Genomic DNA, 20,272 nt, shown 5'->3' on the forward strand with positions numbered 1-20,272 from the left:
TTGTCACAGTCATGAATGTGGATGCAGACGTAAGTAAATGTACGTACTTAAGCATAGACCTAAAGTGCTTTAGGTCTAAGGCTTAAGTAAGTATGTGCAACAAAAATTTACGTACAAGTGAATGTATGGTGACAAAGTAAGTACATGCAACAGCAATATACGTAAGTGCATGTACATTGATAAAGTAAGTACATCCAATGTGGCAACGCACTTTGAAAATTTTTTTCAAAGTGCGTTAAAATTGGGACAAAATCAACGCACTTTGAAATTTTTTTTAGTTTTTTTTCGAAGTGCGTTAAATTTGGGATCAACTCAGCGCACTTCGAAAATTTTTTTCAAAGTGCGTTAAGAGTTCACATCAATATATTTTACCTAGACGACACTTAGCGCACTTTGAAAAAAAAATATGTAAAAACGAAAATTCTGGATTTAGATCTTAGTAATGACTTTTATTTGTTATTTATCTTTCAAAAAACTTAATGAACTGATTTACTCCCGTCGAGAAGAGGAGAGGACGGGTAGACGATCTCTCAGCCCAACTCTTTATCTTTCAATACACAGGCGTCGGTAACAAATAAAACGGGGGAAGGGGAGTAATGAACCGAAAAAAGGGTAAGCCGCATTTTCAATGCCTATTTGATGTATATCTTTCCAAAATAAGTGGGGGGCTTAGCCCCCCTCCCCTTGCCCTTCGCCCGGTTCCGATGCCTATGCTATTCCAAAAACATATACATAACTGTTATGACGTTGAAAACTTTCAATAAATGAATTAACTTAAAACAAATGAAAACTAGAAATTTTAAGAACAGTAAAAGATATGAGAGAGAAAGAATTTTCATAGTTTTGAAAAATCAAAATGTCCCATTTTTCTTAAGATAAATGCTATGCTTTAAGTCGTTCTCTTTTAGCCCCCCCCCCCCCATCTACTAATTACAAACTAGAATTTTTAAAAAAGAAGCGAAATAATGATATTAAACAATCATCTCTCTCTTTCATTCTAAAAGACCCATTTCCCTTTTATAACATTTATCAAAACCTAAAATATTTAAAACGTCAATACCTCAGGTCTTGAAGTTACTTTATCACAAAAAAAGTTATCCTACCAGGGTCAATTATTTGTCATACCGATTATTTGTAAGTATATTGATCAAGCTTTTCATTTTTTTTTTCAAAGTGAGTTAATATGGTCGATATTAACGCACATTGAAAAGAAATTTAGCGTTAGCTTGGTCCAAAATTTAACGCACTTTGAAAAAAAAATTTCTTTAGACTCGTACATGTACACAAAGGATCGGCTTAAAATCAATGCTTTAGAAAGACTAATATACCACTCGGAGTTCCTCGGATGGCTCGTACCTCGCACACAACCTCGGACGTCAAAGTTGCTCTACCATGATTCAGACATTTGATCTTATTTGAAGTTCTCTCAAATGTCATACATTTGAAATCCAAGTTACTTTATAGAATATCCCATAATTTGTTCTTATTTTCAAAGCCTACAATCAAAAGGTTTTAATAAGGTTGTTTATGTTCTTATTCGAACAATCTAAAACGAGCAAAAAATATTTACCAGTCGTATTCAAAATCATAACAACACTGATTATGGGTAAATGCTCCAAGACTTGCGCATTTATTAACATATAAATACATAGAACACGCGAATATCTGCCTCGCTTTCCTGAATATAACTCGATTACGTAGATCCACAACATAAAAACATTTCAATAATTAAACATATTCAATTCTTATAATAATATAAACATACCAATACCCACTTTTAAAACTAAATAATATGTAAAAAAGGACGGTGGGTGGGCGGGCGTAAAGCGTGTGAAAAACGCAAAGTCTTGAGCTCGAATGACTATAAAAATCACAGAGCATGCCAGTCATGCTTTATATAACCCGTTTAACAAGTATTACTACGCGTTACCTCTCACACCCTATAAATAGCAACCACGTGTTCGATATAAACAAGTTAGATTTATCAACCTGCAACAAATATATAATCAGAATCTATTTTACAATACAGAATTAAACAAACTAAAAAACCTTTTCGAAGAACTTTATGTAGAGCGAAATATGAAATGGGTGACAAGGCAGTTTCCCGCTTAGAAATGTATTGACTTGATGCGTTTTCCTCCATCAATCACATCCGAGGTTTGAATGAAGCGTAGCGGAGTCAGTCGAGGATTGCCGATTGCTAGTATACAAAAGAGCAGATGAATGGGCGGGAAAGGAAACCTTTCTCATCAGAAGTGAACTAAAGATTGTAAGAAATCAATTTGTAAGGCTGACCACTGTCTGGAGTTGAAGTTTGGCAATGACATGATTGTTACTTGTTAACTTACATATTGCCTGCTCTTTAACCTATCATATATATCTATACTGTTTCTATTAATTGAGCAAAAATATGTTCCTCATGTTTAGATGTCACCATCTACTGGATATTCATAAAATCTCATTCTAAAGACTCCTAAGCACTTGCTAATGTATAGTACAAAGTAACTGAGTAGCTATAGTCGTTACAACTTCAAAGGTCAGTATTGACTTAATTCCCGTACTCCAAAATGTGAAAAATGTTTTTTTTTTTTATTTATTGAATAAAAAAATAAATATGCCACAGGTTCTACATATTTTCATTTGATTCTTTTTAGCCATTGCAACTGGTCATTGATTAAGTGAAATTCTCATCATATTTCATGAATAAAAAATTAAGAAACATTTAATAATTGAATAGGAGCAACTTTTTTCAGAAAGCAATAATATAAAACATGCATATGAACATACTGGAGTAATGTTATAGTAAAACACGCTGATAATGAAGGCTGAAGATTAGATTGTATTTCTTTAATAAACGTATTTCGTTATATTATCTGTTCAAAAAACAAAATGTTTTAAAGTCATGAGGAATGAAAATGACATTGCTGTAATATGAGGATGTTCACCATAAGCGGGTTTTACTGTAGAATGTTAATTGTAGATGAACCACATGGCAGTAACCATTGTACGAGGGACAGCAATTGCGCAAGTCTTCACTGTTCACACAGCAAGCCTATTTGTTTAAGTGGAAAGTGCCAATGCTGGAGTAGGTCTTTTTTTTTTTCATCGTACAATCATTTTCACATCTGTAAATGGTAGTGATATAAAAACGTAAAAGTGGAAAATTTAGGGTGACATGAATTTAGCGTTTTATCCTTAAAAATTGCTAAATACATTGTATATCTTTAGCGAGATGTAATTTTAGCGATTCTTTAACGCTTATCAAAGATATTATTGCAAAGAACATAATGCCAAAATTGCATCCTCGGTGAAATTTCTGCTTACATGGTAATTGCTGCATTTTTGTTCCTTTTTTTATCTTTCTTTTGAAATTTTTGTCATGTTATTGATGACATTGATTGAAATTCCACCCATAAGAACACAAATAAGAACATGTTTTGACAGACTTTTTTGTTAATAAATCTTGTATTTACGAATTAGCCTTGAAACTGAGTATGATAAGCTGAAAAATTTTAATGGACATATGTTAAATGCAGAATAGATGAAATTGGCAGAAGTATAAAGAAATGGTTTTACCTTCATTCTTTGGTGGAATTTGAAGCACTTAGTAAACAAAATCATCAATATAAAAGCATCATTCAAAGAGCAGGCTTAATTCTATCCATAGTGTTTATTATGATTTCCTCTGATTGAAATACAGTTTTTTAATCTGTTTTTTTTTTCATCATAAAGAGAGAGGGGGAAAGTACGTTTTGAAAACAATTAAAGATCTTTAATTTCAAAGCAAATGAAACAAGTTTAAAACATATCGACAAACTAAATTTTTCCCCTCTCTTTGTAACATGGTTTTCTGTATTACACAACCAATCTTGAACTTCCACAAAGCATTTCTAACGGAACTTTCATTACGTAGAGACGATTAATACTTTAACGTGCCATAGTCGTCGTGATCCTCATCACCACTCGGAAGCCTGTCCTAATACCTTCTGTGACTCTCCCTACAGTGAGACCTGCTTACACGGACATTGCGTCTGCTTAAGTAAGATTTTAATCTATTATCACGGTTACTGATACTATTTTCAGGGTTACTGATATTATCATCTTGGATATTGATACTATTATCAGGATTTCTGATATTATTATCTGGGTTACTGTTACTATTATCAGGGTCACTAAATATTATTATTACCCCGATATAACTGATATTATTATAAGGGCTACTGATACTTTTATCAGGATTACTGATACTATTATCAGGATCACTGATACTATTATCAGGATCACTGATATTATTATCATGGTTACTGATATTCTTCACAAGGACACTGATACTTTGATCAGGGTTTCTGATATTATTATTATCAGGGTTACTTATATTATTACTGTATAGTTTTACATAGAAAAATGTAGGAAAAAATTTAAAAATCTTCTTCTCAAGAATCACTGGGCCAGAAAAGCTGAAACTTAAGTGGAAGCATTCTGGGGTAGTGTAGATTCTTAATTGTTAAAATCATGACCCCCGGGGGTAGGGCGGGGCCACAATAGGGAAATAAAGTTTTACATAGAAATATATAGGAAAAATTTTTTAAAATACTCTTCTCAACAACCACTGGGGAAGAAAAGCTGAAACTTATGTGGAAGTATCTTGGGATAGTGTAAATTCTGAATTGTTAAAATTGTGACCTCGGGGGTGGGGGGGGGGGGGGCGAGGCCACAATAGGTATTACAAGGGTGGAAATCTTGTAAAGAACGGCATCACCAAAGTTACTAAGGTGAGCGGTGTGGCCAATGGGCTTCTTGTTTCATGTTTTTTAAACTGCCGTCAAGATTATTAAGAATTTTCACAGGTACTTGTGGACAGGAACACCCCTGCCCCTCCCCTCCCCCCAATATACACCCCGGTCAAAATATTTTTTCTTTTTTTCTCAAGAATTATGTTTCTCGTATTTATTTATAATGTATTCCATCTGAAAAATCCAAAAATTAAAATAGATTTAACGATTTACTAAAAAAAAGTCATAACCCTGGTATTATTATTGTTTTACAAACAGCATGACAGTTTGCTTTATGGGGCGTGCTAAAATTTTATGTGCTGATTTTCATTTTATTCATCGATTGGATGCTTTTTTTCAATGGAATCAACACTAATTTGCATATGAAACTCAGAATACAACAATGTCCTGAGAATACTGGCCAATCACATTGAATGATTGTTCAGCAGTGCGCATTTGTACTCACCAGCAACACGTGGTCAGTCAAAGCCCGTTCTCTGTCCTTAAAAAAAGCATGTATTATATTTGTTATGATTCGACCGGATGGTTTTATATACGTATATGAAAATTCAAAGAACAGAATTAGTAAGTCTACTCTGCTACTGTTGTACTATGTAGCTATCAATATCATCATTATAGGTTGTACAACTTGCTTTTTCCTTCCAGGTGTAACTGTTGTTTACTGCATGCTAGTAAACATGTCATTCAATACGATTGGTCAGTATTGTCAGTGGTATTGCTGGGTTCTGTGTTTCATATGCAAAGTCTTATTGATTCCATTGAAATCAAACATCCAATCGATGAGTAAAATGATAATCAGCATACAAAATTTTAGCACGCCCTATAAAGCAAACTGTCACGCTGTTTGTAAAACAATAATATAAAAGAGAGAACGGAAGTCACTTCGATTGGGCCTAGTATATCATATACCTACTACATGTCACCAAAATGTGTCATGATATCTTGTTTCGGTAGATATTTTTGTCTTTCGTCGTGCTATTTAATTGCCCCAATAATCCGAGTATTCAGCGTCAAACGTGAAAAATGCTAAAAAATTTGGAAATGTCACCTAGCGGGTAACTCGAGAGTTCCGAGTGTCATAGAATTAAGGGAAAGGCCAGAGGACTATGAAAAAGTTCGGGAAAATCTTGATAAAAGAATTCGAGATTGATTCATTAGAATTTAAATTTTGCTGCAGATTTTCGAGATGAATTAGAGTCGTCTTCAATATAACTATTTTTAGAGGATTTATCACTTATACCTTATAGCGTTTTAAAAATCTGAAGTACTTGTGAGAATTTTGTGCACTCAGATACTCAAAAAGTTAAAAATTCAACGTTTGTTTTTTCATGCTAAGCATTGAATTGTCTTACGTCCATCGAAATTATTCAATGAAATATGAAGTTAGAAATATTAATTTTTATATTATTAGCTAAAGGGATAGTACATACCCCTGCTTGTCATTCGGATACCGATTGTAAAAATAAGGATTGTACATCAAATCATATAGCAGTGTGTTATCGTGGGCATTGCTTTTGTGTCGGTAAGTATACGCACTGCGATCATTATTATTTGTGGAACGCCGTAACTGCCTTATGTGGAGAACTTTCATTATATGCTGATACTTTGTCATTATATGCGGATACTTCATCATTATATGCTGATATTTTGTCATTATATGCTGATACTTTTTTGTAAATATATATGCTGGTATTTTGTCATTATATGCTGATACTTCCTCATTATATGCTGGCATTTTGTCAGTATATGCTGATACGTTGTCATTATATGCTGGTATTTTGTCATTATATGCTGGTACTTTGTCATTATATGCGGATACTTCATCATTATATGCTGGTATTCTGTCATTATATGCTGATACTTTTTGTTAATATATATGCCGGTATTTTGTCATTATATGCTGATACTTTTTGTCATTATATGCTGGTACTTTGCCATTATATGCTGATACTTCATCATTATATGCTGGCATTTTGTCATTATATGCTGGTACTTTGTGATTATATGCTGGTACTTTGTCATTATATGCTGATACTTCATCATTATATGCTGGTATTTTGTCATTATATGCTGGTATTTTGTCATTATATGCTGGTACTTTGTCATATGCTGGTACTTTGTCATTATATGCTGATACTTCTTTGTTTCAGGAATATTTACATTGCTATGTTTTTCTACTAAGACAACTGTGAAATTGATTTGAAAACAGTTTCCGTGTACTAGTATATTCACGCGTAGAAATATAAAAGGAGAAACGTGGTAGTTAATGTTCTTGTAAATTTTGCATTTGTCTTTCCCATGCATGTAAATTCAAAATTTACAATAAGATAGACTTAAAGATTCTTTATCATCAATTACTTGTTTTATGTTCTGGTTTTAAGGCAGAAATTATGCTTTGATTATAAGGCAAAAATCTAAATCTAAAGCCATTTCAGAGGGCCTTCTCTATTATTTGTAAATTTTAAAAAAAAATAGTAAAACAAAGAGCAGTGTTTAATCAATTTATATAGGATTCATTAGCATGGGAAGGAGGGAATTTTTTTAAACAAAAATGTTTCTTCTGGTTTCCCTTGTCATGAAACTTGACTAGGGAGAGGGCTAAAATAGGCTTTGCCTGCTGTCCGATCCCATTATTTGTGTGAATAAAATTTTGTATAAATAAAAAAAGTTGACTTGAAAAAATCGAACATTAATAATGTTTTTAAGAAATCAAAACTATACAAGTTGTCAGCAGAACCTCTGAATACAGATCATGACAGGGAACACAAGGTGGGTGTGACCGGTCAGTAGGGAATGCCCACTCCTCCACGTCTGATGTTTTAAATGTTTATGTTTACTCAGCTCCAAATTTGTATTGTTATTGTTTTATGGACTTTGAAGCTTAAATACTGTTTGTTAACTCCAAGTAATTCATTCATTTATCAAAAAAACTTTCCTTTAATGTTTCAAGAGACTAAGCTTCAATGGCGACAACATTGAAAGGAGCCAAAATCGTTTCTCTAGTACCAAAAGATCTATACGACAGGGATACAATTATGTTCGTATAATAAACGGCAAAATATAAACAGCAATTTTTTAGCATAATCCCGGGAAATTCATTTTCATGTACTCTAATTAATGTACAAACATCACTTTATAGTTGCTCCAGCTTCAACATCACCCACAACAGCACGTACAACTACGAAAAGTATGTAGACGTTCATATTTTCACAACAAATTTTAAACTTAAAGAAGAAAATATATAATGTTGATAATGATTTCTAAGTAAAGTAACATATTGCAGGAAACTTTTATCGAACACTTTCTTTTAGAAGTAACAACTTCGACATCAACCACAACAAAACGATCAACTACTACAAGTATGTATATGTTCATATTTTCACAACAAATATTTAAACTTGAAGAAAACAGATAATATTGATTATAATTTCTAAGGATAGTAACATATTGCAGGTACTTTTATTGAACACTTTCTTTTAGAAATAACTACTTCGACACCAACCACAACAGAACGCTTAAGTACTAAAAGTATGTATATGTTCATATTTCCTCAATAAAATTAAAACTTAAAGAATAAAGTACGCGAACTTTTTGATTATAATTTCTAAAGATAGCAGGATAATTCAAACAAACACTTTTTTTTAGAAATAACTTCGACACCAAACACAACAGAACGAGCAACTACTACAAGTATGTATACGTTCATATTTTCACAATTAATTTTAAACTTAAAGAAGAAAAAAGATGGTATTGATTATGATTTCTCAAGATAATAACATATCGCAAGATAATTTGAACAAACACTAGTCTTTCTTTCAGAAGCCACAACTTCGACGTCAACCACAAAATCTCCTAGCACCACCACGGGTATTTACATTTGTATAAAGATATATTTAATGGAAGATAATTTTTTTTGTAAAAATGGGGAAAATGACAAAAAGCAAGCTTTAATTTACATTTATATAGCTTATAGTAAAGTTGAAAGTTGTGTAAAAGGGATGAAATTGTAAAAATTGAATTCTTAGCAATTTTTAAACATAGAAGACAAGGATGCACTCACTTTATTTGGTTGCCCTTTGAAAAGTCGACAGAGAATAATTAACGTTCATAGTCTCAGATCTATATACACTGAGGAATATATGTTCTGCAAACTATATGTATATTTTTCATTATATAGTCAGTAATTTTATTTTAGACCTGCATTCTGCAGGTACCAAACCTGCCATACCGTGCCCAGTGTGTGACGAGGCATTACAGTGTAATTGGAACCGGACTTGTCTGCCAGAAACGCAGACCTGTATGATTCGATCTTATGTAGGCTATAAGTTCACAGTCCACTGCTCTATGGTATGTTCAAGATCTTTTTTTTGTGGAACATTGCTCTTTCTCTTTCTTAGAAATACTTTAGAATTTTGTGCAATACAAGCAAGACTATAAATAACGACAGTTACAGGCAAGTTCTATTTTGCAAGATGTTTGGCTTCAGCCAAATTTCAGTTATCACTTTTCATGACACAAAGAGTTTGTATCTTTGAAAATTGAGATTATCCTTCATTTTCTATCTATTCCAGGCAGACGATTGTCAGTTTATACAGTCAGAGTTAGATTCGGGTGAAATCTTTTGTTGTAATGATAGACAATGCTTAAGTACATACCTGGGTATTTGAATAAAATCTGGCAGATTTTTATACCATATATTTTTGAGTTTTTCTTTAAAAAGATTATCAGCCTTTTGTGCTCTTGTGCTGAAAATAAATACAAAATTAAAATACAGTCAGATTAGAGATACTGATGCCCTGTTCACACGACGAGATTAATTCGCAGTAAATTAATGCGAAATAAACTAATGCGCATCAAACTAATGCGAATTAAATTGCGTTCACACAACAGCTAATGCGAAGTAAACTAAAGCGAATTAAAATTCTACTTCTACGGCCAGGCGTCAGTAAGGCTATTATGACGTCATTTGCAAATCACATCACTTTATGCAGGAACAGATGATTGGCCCCATGAGAAAAGGTCCTTATGGCGATTTTTACACATTTTTAGTTTTCCATGGATTTTAATAGAGCAAGGTTAGAAGTTACCAAATATGAATTTTTGTGACCCTACGTCAACTCTAAGTATGTTTTTCCTTCATTTATATCACTAATACTTTAACAGGTAAATAATGACGTCCTGCTACTTTAGCACTAACGTCAAACGTCAAAAGTTTTCAGAGTGAACATGTTTTTAACTTTTCGTCGTAACGTTAATAATGATAATGAATGTATATCACTGAGTATTCAAAGAATAATTTTTTTACAAGTTTATTAAATCTTTGATTTTAATTATTGTATATAATATAATAATAATTTTAGTATAGTACTTGGGAATAAATGTTTAGTATTTTCCATCATTAAAAGTAACTGGTTGTTTTGTATTTCACAGTGAAATATAAAACAATTAAACAGTGTTACTTTCATTGATGGAAAATTGCTGGGAGAAGCAAACGACTTCTGTTCAATATCAATTATCTTTGTTATATAAAGCATACTTTCACAATACTAAAATATTTCTTCGTAAATCTTGTAAAGATTTGTTTAATTGAAAATCTTATAGAATTCATTCGAAAATCATTGCCCTCGATGCACGTAGGCCAAGCTGTCAACTTTCTTGTTTTAATACAGTATAACAATAAATCTTTCCAAATGTGAAAGAAAATGCTCCGAAATACCTAGGTATTTCAAAAAAGTCCTCGGTAACAACAATGAACAAGATGCAACTGGGTTGTGAAAATTTGTGAATTTTTTTTTTCTTTCTTAATATAAAAACAGAAAAAATTGTGAAATGCAATTAATTACTGTATACTCTGTACAACAATTAAAGTGGGTTTTTTTTGTAAAAATTAAAGACTTTTAGAAGAACATATATACCAAGTATATACAAATAGCGGGTAATTTATTACTGATTTATTAAAGCCATTCTACCTACTAGTGTTAATTTTCATTTTTTTTTTTTAAACATAAATCGAAATTTCAAATGAAATATATTAATTTTGTCTTTTTTAAAATTTTGATATGAAATAGAATTTTCGATATAATTATGAATAACTGTCTAATTTTTGGTTTCATATTGTGATCGATCGCGTGGCTTGTGTGATATTTTGCAGAATTACACAGCATAAAATTATCACACTAGGCAGTTGATTGTTCATCGCCATGAAAAAAATCTTAGTTTTTCCTTATAACTACATGTACATGATCTTGATTCCGCAAATCCATGTGCTACTGTAAGTCCCGCTTCTGTATTAATTTGTCCCGCCGCGCGTGATTTTTTGTTAAACGCGCCTATCGGTGAACCAATGGATTTATGTAGAAAGAAAGTATTTTAACTCTTTGTAATTTTATCTCGGACAAAGACATTGGAAATATAAACAGTAAATCATCAATTAGAAGTACTGTGAACACTGAGCTCACTAAATGATACCCCCCCCCCCCCACCATGCGTTATAATGGCAAAACATGAAATAAGTGTTAAACCAAAAATATATATTTGGAGGTGAAAAATGACATTATCTATAATAAATAATAAATGAAAGTACTTCATTAAAATTTATTCTATGATGTAGGAGGAGTTGCGGGTTGAGATGGGTACCCTTCAATATTATAAAATGAATGGCGTTGCCCGTGTTTTGTAATCAAGAGGAAAATCCGAAATATATAACCGACCAAAAAGTAAAATAGGACCAGAGGTGTACAATCTTATGGAACTACATAAAAAAATCTGTGAAGTTTCATAAAAATTCATTCAGTGGTATAAGAGGAGTTGGGGATAAGCGGTGTGTATAACAATCACTATATATATGTGCCCCCCCCCCCTCCGACTTTTCAAGCGGGGTATGATAATTATGCATGTAAATGCCTTGTTGTTTTGAATCATATGCTTAGTAAATTAATTAATACAGAAATTTTCCGTTAGGAGGTAAAAATTAAATCGGAAATTTGATATTCATTCAATCAGTTAAATGCGACTAGTTCGCAATATTTCTAAACTGGCATACTTTTGAAAATGAGAGAATTTTACGAGGTGGCATGCATGTAAAAAAATTTTCAGTATATTTTTTTTGGGACGATAAACCTTCAGACTCCTGTGGAAATAGAACTGTACCGCGTTCGCTTTGATACTATATAAGACACGGATTGTATATGTTTTGACTTACACGTATGCTATGTACGACTTAAATCTGCAGATGTTTAAAGCTATAATTTATACTTTTAAACTTTTATTTCATATTCCCGAAAATAAATAGGTACAGGTACACCTAAAACAGTAGAGATCTTATACATTATACGATATTCTGTTGCTTGAATAATTCGATTTTTATTATTGAAGTTTCATTTCTACATCCATAAACTGGATTAAATGTAAGCAGTCTATCCATCTCTCTCATCAAATTAAGACACGAATGTAAACTTGATCTATCTTTTTGATTTTGAACAATTTTATTTCAAAAGGTAGTTTTTGCTTGTTATCACTGTAATATTAATTGGAAGAAACAACAATAAAGAGTTAAACATTTTTGTATGGAAAAAATAATTTTAAAATTAAAGTCATTTAAATATTTTCATATCAAAAGGAGTAGAACTCATGTAACAGATTTTTTAAATTAAAAAATTCGGTTCAATGTTGCATCTATTATTTATTCTACATAAATCTTGTTTCCAAAGTGTAAAAAAAAATTTCTAAATGTTTTTCAAATACTTAGTAGAACGTTTGCACTGCTGATGAATAAGATTTTTAAAAAGTTTTTTTTAATATATAAATCCGGGAGCAAATTTCTATGAAGATCGTCAGTTAATGAAGAAAAAAAATGCCCCTCTCTGGAACCCCTATAAAAAGTATTTTGATTGCTGGAGTTATCTCTCCATTTTTTTTATAGTTCCGAAAACAATTTCGCGTCTGTCATTTGCTGATTATTTTGCAAGATTCGGGAAACTTATAAGAATACATTTAATCTTTGTTGCAAGAAATATGTTCAGTTTCAAATTTGTTTTAACATTAAAGCACTTGACAACAAAAAATTATGCAAGATGCACCGATGATTCCATGTATACACAGATCTAGATTGATGTTTACAAATGTTGAGAATGCTGGAGCGGATCTCATACAGAATTTTAATTAAATGCCCGTGCCTAACACCTAACTTTAATTTTGTCTATACTAGAATAGAAAAATTTGCATTTATTCATCCGCATTATTTAGAAAAACACTTTGTCTGAGCTTCTATATATACATAGAGGAAATGAAATGAAATAGATCAGAGATCGACGTACGTATAGTAAAGAAACTGACCTCAAATAAAATTCTAAATAGGCCTACATTTAAATTAATACCAGTGGACTAGAAGATCCAAAATGAAAATTCAGATTTAAATTATATAAAATAAATGAAATTAAATCATAATTACTGTATAATAACAATGTTCAAAAACCACGATAAACATGATAAAGGCTAGACGTGTCAAAACGTAAAACACGTGTAAAAAAAAAAATCTGCGACGCACGACGCTAACCGTCTGCAACGTCACGTCTTTATGACGTTATTTCTCTGTTCTAGAAAAATTGCCATAAGGACCTTTTGTCGTGGTGGCAATCAGATGCATTTGACATAATGTTATAGTGCCTGTACACACATTTTAGTGATTAACACAATTTTCCTTAGTTTTTCACTCAAAAATAGCACAAATACTTCAATTTGACCACGGACATGTGGCATTTGACCTAATTTTGCCATTACGCATGCCTTAAAATTTAATTCGAATTAGCTTCGCTTAGCGTTCACACGGAGCTAATGTGAAGTAATTTAATGCGCAGTAAACTAATTCGAATTAAACTAATTCGCATTAAATTCTCCGTGTGAACGCTAAGCGAAGCTAATTCGCAGTAACTTTACGTTTAATTCGAATTAAACTCTCCGTGTGAACAGGGCATCATCTTCGTGTTCTTTCCCCCAAATTTTCCAGATGCAAACAAGTAATGTTTAAACCATCCAGATGTTATAAATTTGCATACGTGCAAATGATTCATTTGTTCTTCCTAATTTTGACGTATAGTTTTCCAAAACAATAAAATCATTGTTTACAATATTTAAAAAATAACATTTAAAACAAATTTTAAATTCTATTTCCAAACTAGAGGTATTGTGAGCACTGAGCTCACTAAATTATATACCCACTGCCTCCCATACCATTATAATGGCAAATTCCATCAAGTTTTTGTACCTCCTATTTTATACATTTTGATCTGACACTTATTTCTGATCTACCAGAGCAAAGCATGGACTCTGTCAATATAACCATATGGGAGGCGGGGTATCTTTTACTTTTAGTGAGTTCATTGCTCATGATACCTCTAGTTTTTACTTTCATTGTTAGAATTCCGAAGTTATGTTCTGTATCAGTGCCTTTTTTGCAATGGTTGGCACCATCCCTGCGATTAGCTTCTTTCCCTTGGGATTTATTATTTTCCTCTGCATTTTCCTGATTTTAATGGAGTTTTCTTGTGACATACTGTGGTGTCTCCTATTTCCACATCTGTTTTCAGTGGTATTTTCTTTATCTTGCTCCAGACTGGTCATTTTCATCTATCTCTTCATCTTTGCGATGTTGACGGCGATGTTTGCATGTTCTCCTTCTTTCTCCTTTTCCACCTTCCTTTATCTTTGTTTTGGTTCCTCGGCATCATTTTTGCCATCGTCAATTATCACGATTTCAACAATCTCAGGAATTCCACTACTATATCCCACTTATTTTGGGAAGATGCGAAAAATCAGAATTATTTATCTCTTTTGCTGTTCTTATTGGACAACATTTTTAAAAGCGTCATCCAAGATATACCGGCATTTCTCTTTTCCAGAAGCATGATCCCTGAAGTACTTGTATTCAAACACAGGCTTAGGCCCGCTGTTTTTTTTTTTTAAATTTCGGAAAGAACCTCCCATTTTTTGTGTCTGCATCTCTAACTACAAAGTGCCTCATCATTTAAAAATTTCCTTGTGTGTACAGGGATACTGTTGAGCGCTTGTATCTTTTTTCCAATCCATGCATCACCGTGACAAAGTCCTGGAGGTTTCAGTCAAACAGACGAGTGGATGAAGCCGAATTGGCTCGTCCGCAGTACTTTCTCTGTCGGCAAGGCAGAATTTCTTGATTTTTCACTGAGCAGCAACAATCGTATGCCATCAATGCACCACCGTCCTCCCTGAAATTTCGAACAACGCGCTGATCCTTTCTTCAACTACATCGATCCATTTACCAGGTACCAGTCAATTCTGGGCAAGTTTTACGGGGCTTCGGAATCTGATATCCTGTTTGACATTTTCACGACACTTTTCGTCGTCTATCACATCCATGGCAAGCCAAATTCACAAAAATAAGTTATACATAGTTTTACAGTTGACATACTATAGTTTACAAACCGTAAACTATACCGAGTAGTTAACATTCTTTAACTATAGTTTTCATCTCTAAAACTACATTTAACGGTTGTTAACTAAGGTTACGAGTTGTAAACCATAGTTTACAAATCATGAAACTGTATTTATCAGATGATCTATGTTTTGCAATAGCAAATGATTGTTTTCAATGTTAAGTACAGTTTACGGTTTTGAAACATAGATTATCGCCTTAACTATGGTTTACAGATGTAAAATATAAATTAACGTTGTAAAATATAGTTTACACTCCGTAAACTATAGTTTACAAATGATAAACCTAGTTTATCAACTGTGAAACTATGTTTAGCTCATTTTTTGTGAATTTGGCGTGCCATACACATCAGTTTCCATGAATTTTTTTTTGACAGGGTGTTGGAATTCTTCAAGATTTTCTACTCTGTTACGAAAGTGCCTACTCGTTCTTTTTTCCGTGAAGAGACTGTAATGCAATAACTAATTTTATGCTATTGTCATTACGATTGAAATAAACACATACTCACATTCAATATGGAGTTAAAACATGTGACTCTGATGGACAATTCTAAAATATTTTCACATTCATGAAACCAGTTTCTTTTTGCTCATCTGAGCTTTTCTGATCAAAATTTGTCCGTTGTCTGTCCTAATTTATTGTGTACATAATGCAAGAACAGGTGTATTACTAGTATAATGCAGGGGAAATGTGCAGATCTGAGATGGTGTTATTTGGTAATGGGGGCACAAGAACAAGGTTCACAGTGGGCCTCTTTTGGCCTTGTGAATTTCTGAATAATCAATACTGTTCATTTTTAGTTGAAAATATGTTAAATTTTACTTGGACCCTTGGTGACTTTATATCAAATAAAAATGACGTAATTTTTAGCTCACCTGAGCCAAAGGCTCAAGTGAGCTTTTCTAATCACATTTTGTCCGGCGTCCGTCTGGCTGTCCATCTGTCTGTAAACTTTTCACACTTTCGACTTCTTCTCAAGAACCGCTGGGTCAATTTCAACCAAACTTGCCACAAAGCATCCTTGGGTGAAGGAGATTCAAGTTTGTTCAAATGAAGGGCCAAGCCCTCATTCAAGGGGAGATAATTGGGAATTAATGAAAATTTGGTGACATGTTTTAAAATCTTCTTCTCAAGAACCACTGTGCCAGGAAAGATTAAACTTATGGGGAAACATCCTCTGGTAGTGTAGATTCAAATTTGTTCAAATCATGACCCCAGGGGGTAGGGCGGGGGCCAAAATGGCCGACCAAAGTTTTACATAGAAATATATAGGAAAATTCTTTAAAAATCTTCTCAAGAATAACAAAGCCATAATTGATCAAATTTATATGGAAGCATCCTCAGGTATGTAGATTCAAATTTGTTCAAATCATGACCCCCAGGGGTAGGGCCGGGGCCAAAATGGCAGACCAAAGTTTTACATAGAAATATTTAAGAAAATTCTTTAAAAATCATCTTCTAGAGAATAACAAATCAATAATTAATTATATCTATATGGAAGCATCCTCAGGTAGTGTAGATTCAAGTTTGTTGAAATCATGACCCCTGGGGGTAGGGCGGGGGCCAAAGTGGCCGACCAAAGTTTTACATAGAAATACATAGGAAAATTCTTTTTAAAATCCTCTTCTCAAGAAAAACAAAGCCATAATTGATCATATTTATATAAGAGTATCCTCAGCTTGTGTAGATCCAAATTTGTTTAAATCATGACCCCCGGGGGTAGGGCGGGGCCACAATGGCCGACCAAAGCTTTACATAGACATATATAGGAAAATTCTTTAAAAATCCTCTTCTCAAGAATAGCAAAGCCATGATTGGTCATGGGACTACTTGATTTAAACTTTTCATTAATAAACCAATTTCTACTTTTCCTTAGCCACAGTGCTCAGGTGAGCGATGTGGCCCATGGGCCTCTTGTGATCAATGTTTATATTTGGTCGTACTAAGCATGGGCAATATATTTTACTTGGCTAACGACAGAGGGATATGTTAAAATATAAGTCCCCGAAAAGCAAAAACTATACATATAATCGCAGAAAAGCAGTATAATTTGTTGCGGAAAAGCAGATTTTTTTAATGGAAAATCAATGTCGTTTTGAGATAAGTAGAACTGTGACGGTAATGTTTTAAAATGAAGTATCAAAGAAAAAAAGAATGTTATAATTGAGAGTTATTAATTTTATCACTTTTATATTTGTCGCAAAAAAGGCATTTTGCTCGCCTTGATCGCCCATCTTACATAGCTATTTTTTTCCCAGATATTCTCTCTATTCCGTCTGAGCCCATTTTAAATTCAACTCATTTCGACGCGTATACGAAACAGAGCGGAATATAACGTATTCATCCCTGGGTATTTTAATTTTAAAAAATTATAATTTTTCTACTAACACTGTAGGCACGTAGCATCAGAGGGTACGTGGAAGTGGACAGAGGGATCTGGCCCCTCCGTATTTTTTCCAAATATAACTTTTTACCATTGAAAATGCTCTTTAAAAGCTAGGCTGGTCCTCCTCTTTTTCTTTCTTGCAATATACTAGTAGTAAAAATTTGTTACTGAAAGGTAAAGTCGATTTTTTCTCTCTGACTGCCCCCTTTCAAAAACGATGCTACGTCCTTGTACTAATTACTTGCTCAATGAAATACATGTCTCAAATTAGCAATCTTTGAAATGCATCTATCGCTCTTTCGATCATTCATGCTCATTTTAAACCCCCGCTTGAAAAGTGAGAGGATATACTGTAATCAGTATGTCCGTCCGTCCGTCTGTCTGTTACGCTTTGGGGTACCCCTCTCTTATCCTCAACTCCTCTCATACCACTGAGCGAAATTTGATGAAACTTTCACAGAATCTTTATCACGTATTGTGCACCTCCTATTTTACTTTATGATCCGATACATATTTTGGGTTTCCCGGCCACAGCAAAACATGGACTTTGCCATATTAACCATATGGGAGGCGGGGGGTATCATTTAGTGAGCTCATTGTTCACAGTTCCTCGATTATTTTTCTTTTATTGTTTTCTTTTATTCATTGATTCCTTCATTTTCTATTACTTGTTAATTTCATTTTATATTACATTTATTACTGTTTTGTCATACGATGCGATGAATTAACCACCCTCGAAGTATTCTAATTTAAGGAGGAATGCCACACCAACTTTTTATTTTATAGATCTCTGAGTCAACCGTTTTTAAACAATGGTTTCAGCATTGAAAGGTCGACATTAGCTTTAAATTATTTTATTATTTTTTTTGTTGTATTTTTTCAAAGAAAATTTAAAAAAAATATTTACATCCAAATTAGATGCTTTCGTGTAAAAATTTTGCTGTAAATGAATGCATCACATGAATACCTAATAAAATATGTAATGAAAAGTTCTTAAAAAATTTAAATAAAAAATTATTTATGAAAATTAAACACATAATTTGTGAATATTTTTTAAACTTGTGGTTCAGTCACAACTGGGGAGAACATGTTCGTTAATCATATTTATAAAAGAAATTGAAACGAAATAGCCAAATTTTAGAGAAATTATTTTTTTTTTATTTTGGCCAATCCCGATCAAAATTAAACCGATCCCAACCATAAATGTAAAATTATTGGAAATAAATAACATTTCCCCAAGAACACAAGTCTGATTAGGTGTAATAAGGGTTAAAACATTATTGAACCTGACAATAAAATAGACTTCTTCATTGTAAATACACGAAGAGGCAATAAATTAGCATTTTATTCATTTTGTGTTAATTTTGATCGGGATCAGTTTAATTTTGATCGGTTTAGGTTCAAATATTAAAAAAATTTATTTCTCACAAGTTTCTCAATTTCGTTTCAATTTCTTTTTGAAAATATGATTAATAACCATGTTGTCCTCAGTTGTGACTAGTTTTGTGGTGTTTTTAACCATAAGTTTAAAAAATATTCACAAATAATGTGCTTTATTTTCATTAATTATTTTTATAGAAAAAACTTAAAAAGTCTAACCAGCCTTTCATTACATTTTTTTATTAGATATTCATATGATGCATTCATTAACAGCAAACTTAAAACTCGAGAACAACTTATTTGGATATAAATAATTTTTTTTCATTTTCTTTGAATAAGTACAAAAAATCGGTCTTTCAATGCTGTAGTAACTAGTCAAGCAATTCAATACTGCGCAAGAGATAGTGCAGACATATTGAAGTGGGGGGGGGGGGTGATCCTGCGGATCCTCAACTCAAATGTAAAACCCGTCCTATTGTACGGTGCAGAGACATGGAGGATGACTAAAGCTACCCTGCAGAAGATCCAGACATTTTATAACACCTGTCTCAGGCGCATATTCAACATCCGATGGCCTGAAAGGATCTCAAATGAAGAACTATGGAAAAGAGCAGGACAGGAACCCATGGACATACAAATAAGACAGAGGAAGTGGGGCTGGATTGGACACACATTAAGGAAGTCACCATCCAGCATCACACGCCAGGCCCTGACTTGGAACCCACAAGGCAAAAGAAAAAGAGGACGTCCTAGAAACTCCTGGAGGCGGGACTCGGAGTCGGAGCTAAAGACGCAGGATATGACCTGGCATGATGCAGCTAGAGCAGCTCAGAATCGTGTTCGTTGGAGGACTGTTGTTGATGGCCTATGTTCCTCACGGAACGAAATGCCTAAGTAAGTAAGTAAGTAGTGATTCATATCTTTTCAAGATAATACTATATCAACAAGTAGGGGGGGGGGTAATTGAAAGGGGGCGGACTAAACCAACAAAAAAATGTAACCCCAATTTTCAATGCCAAATTATGTATATATTTGCAAAAAAAGTCTGGGGGGGAGAGGGCTAAGCCAGAGAAGCATCCTCCCCTCTCCGGTTCCGACGCCTATGATTCAGACAGTTTCAGGCACGTAGCATCGTTTTTGAAAGTAGGGGACCAGCCAGACAATTTTTTTTACTTACCTGGAAAACTTGACAAGCAAAAACAAGTGTATACTGACAAAACGTCAGAAATACTCAAGCTATAGAAA

General features: G+C 33.2%; 2 protein-coding genes and 1 long non-coding RNA gene across 3 annotated transcripts; all 3 read left to right on the forward strand.

Moving 5' to 3' along the window:
- LOC134266017 (uncharacterized) lies at positions 1-6,293 on the forward strand. Its single transcript, XR_009991882.1, has 4 exons — positions 1-29; positions 2,981-3,085; positions 3,914-4,039; positions 6,205-6,293. It is a non-coding gene; the product is annotated as an uncharacterized LOC134266017 (long non-coding RNA).
- A 1,463-nt stretch (positions 6,294-7,756) lies between these two features.
- LOC134266018 (integumentary mucin C.1-like) lies at positions 7,757-9,496 on the forward strand. The gene is made up of 6 exons (XM_062748235.1): positions 7,757-7,834; positions 8,077-8,152; positions 8,439-8,483; positions 8,616-8,660; positions 9,004-9,140; positions 9,365-9,496. Exons 1-6 carry the CDS (start codon positions 7,757-7,759, stop codon positions 9,458-9,460), a joined length of 477 nt encoding a protein of 158 aa, XP_062604219.1. The 3' UTR covers positions 9,461-9,496.
- Positions 9,497-19,526: 10,030 nt separating this feature from the next.
- Positions 19,527-19,925, forward strand: LOC134266019 (uncharacterized). The gene has a single exon (XM_062748236.1). It carries the CDS (start codon positions 19,527-19,529, stop codon positions 19,923-19,925), a length of 399 nt encoding a protein of 132 aa, XP_062604220.1.
- Positions 19,926-20,272: the final 347 nt, after the last annotated feature.

This window comes from Saccostrea cucullata, unplaced genomic scaffold, assembly GCF_032062105.1.
Source record: "Saccostrea cucullata isolate Sc308-1 unplaced genomic scaffold, CSIRO_AGI_Scuc_v1 ctg275, whole genome shotgun sequence".
NCBI lineage: Eukaryota > Metazoa > Mollusca > Bivalvia > Ostreida > Ostreidae > Saccostrea > Saccostrea cuccullata.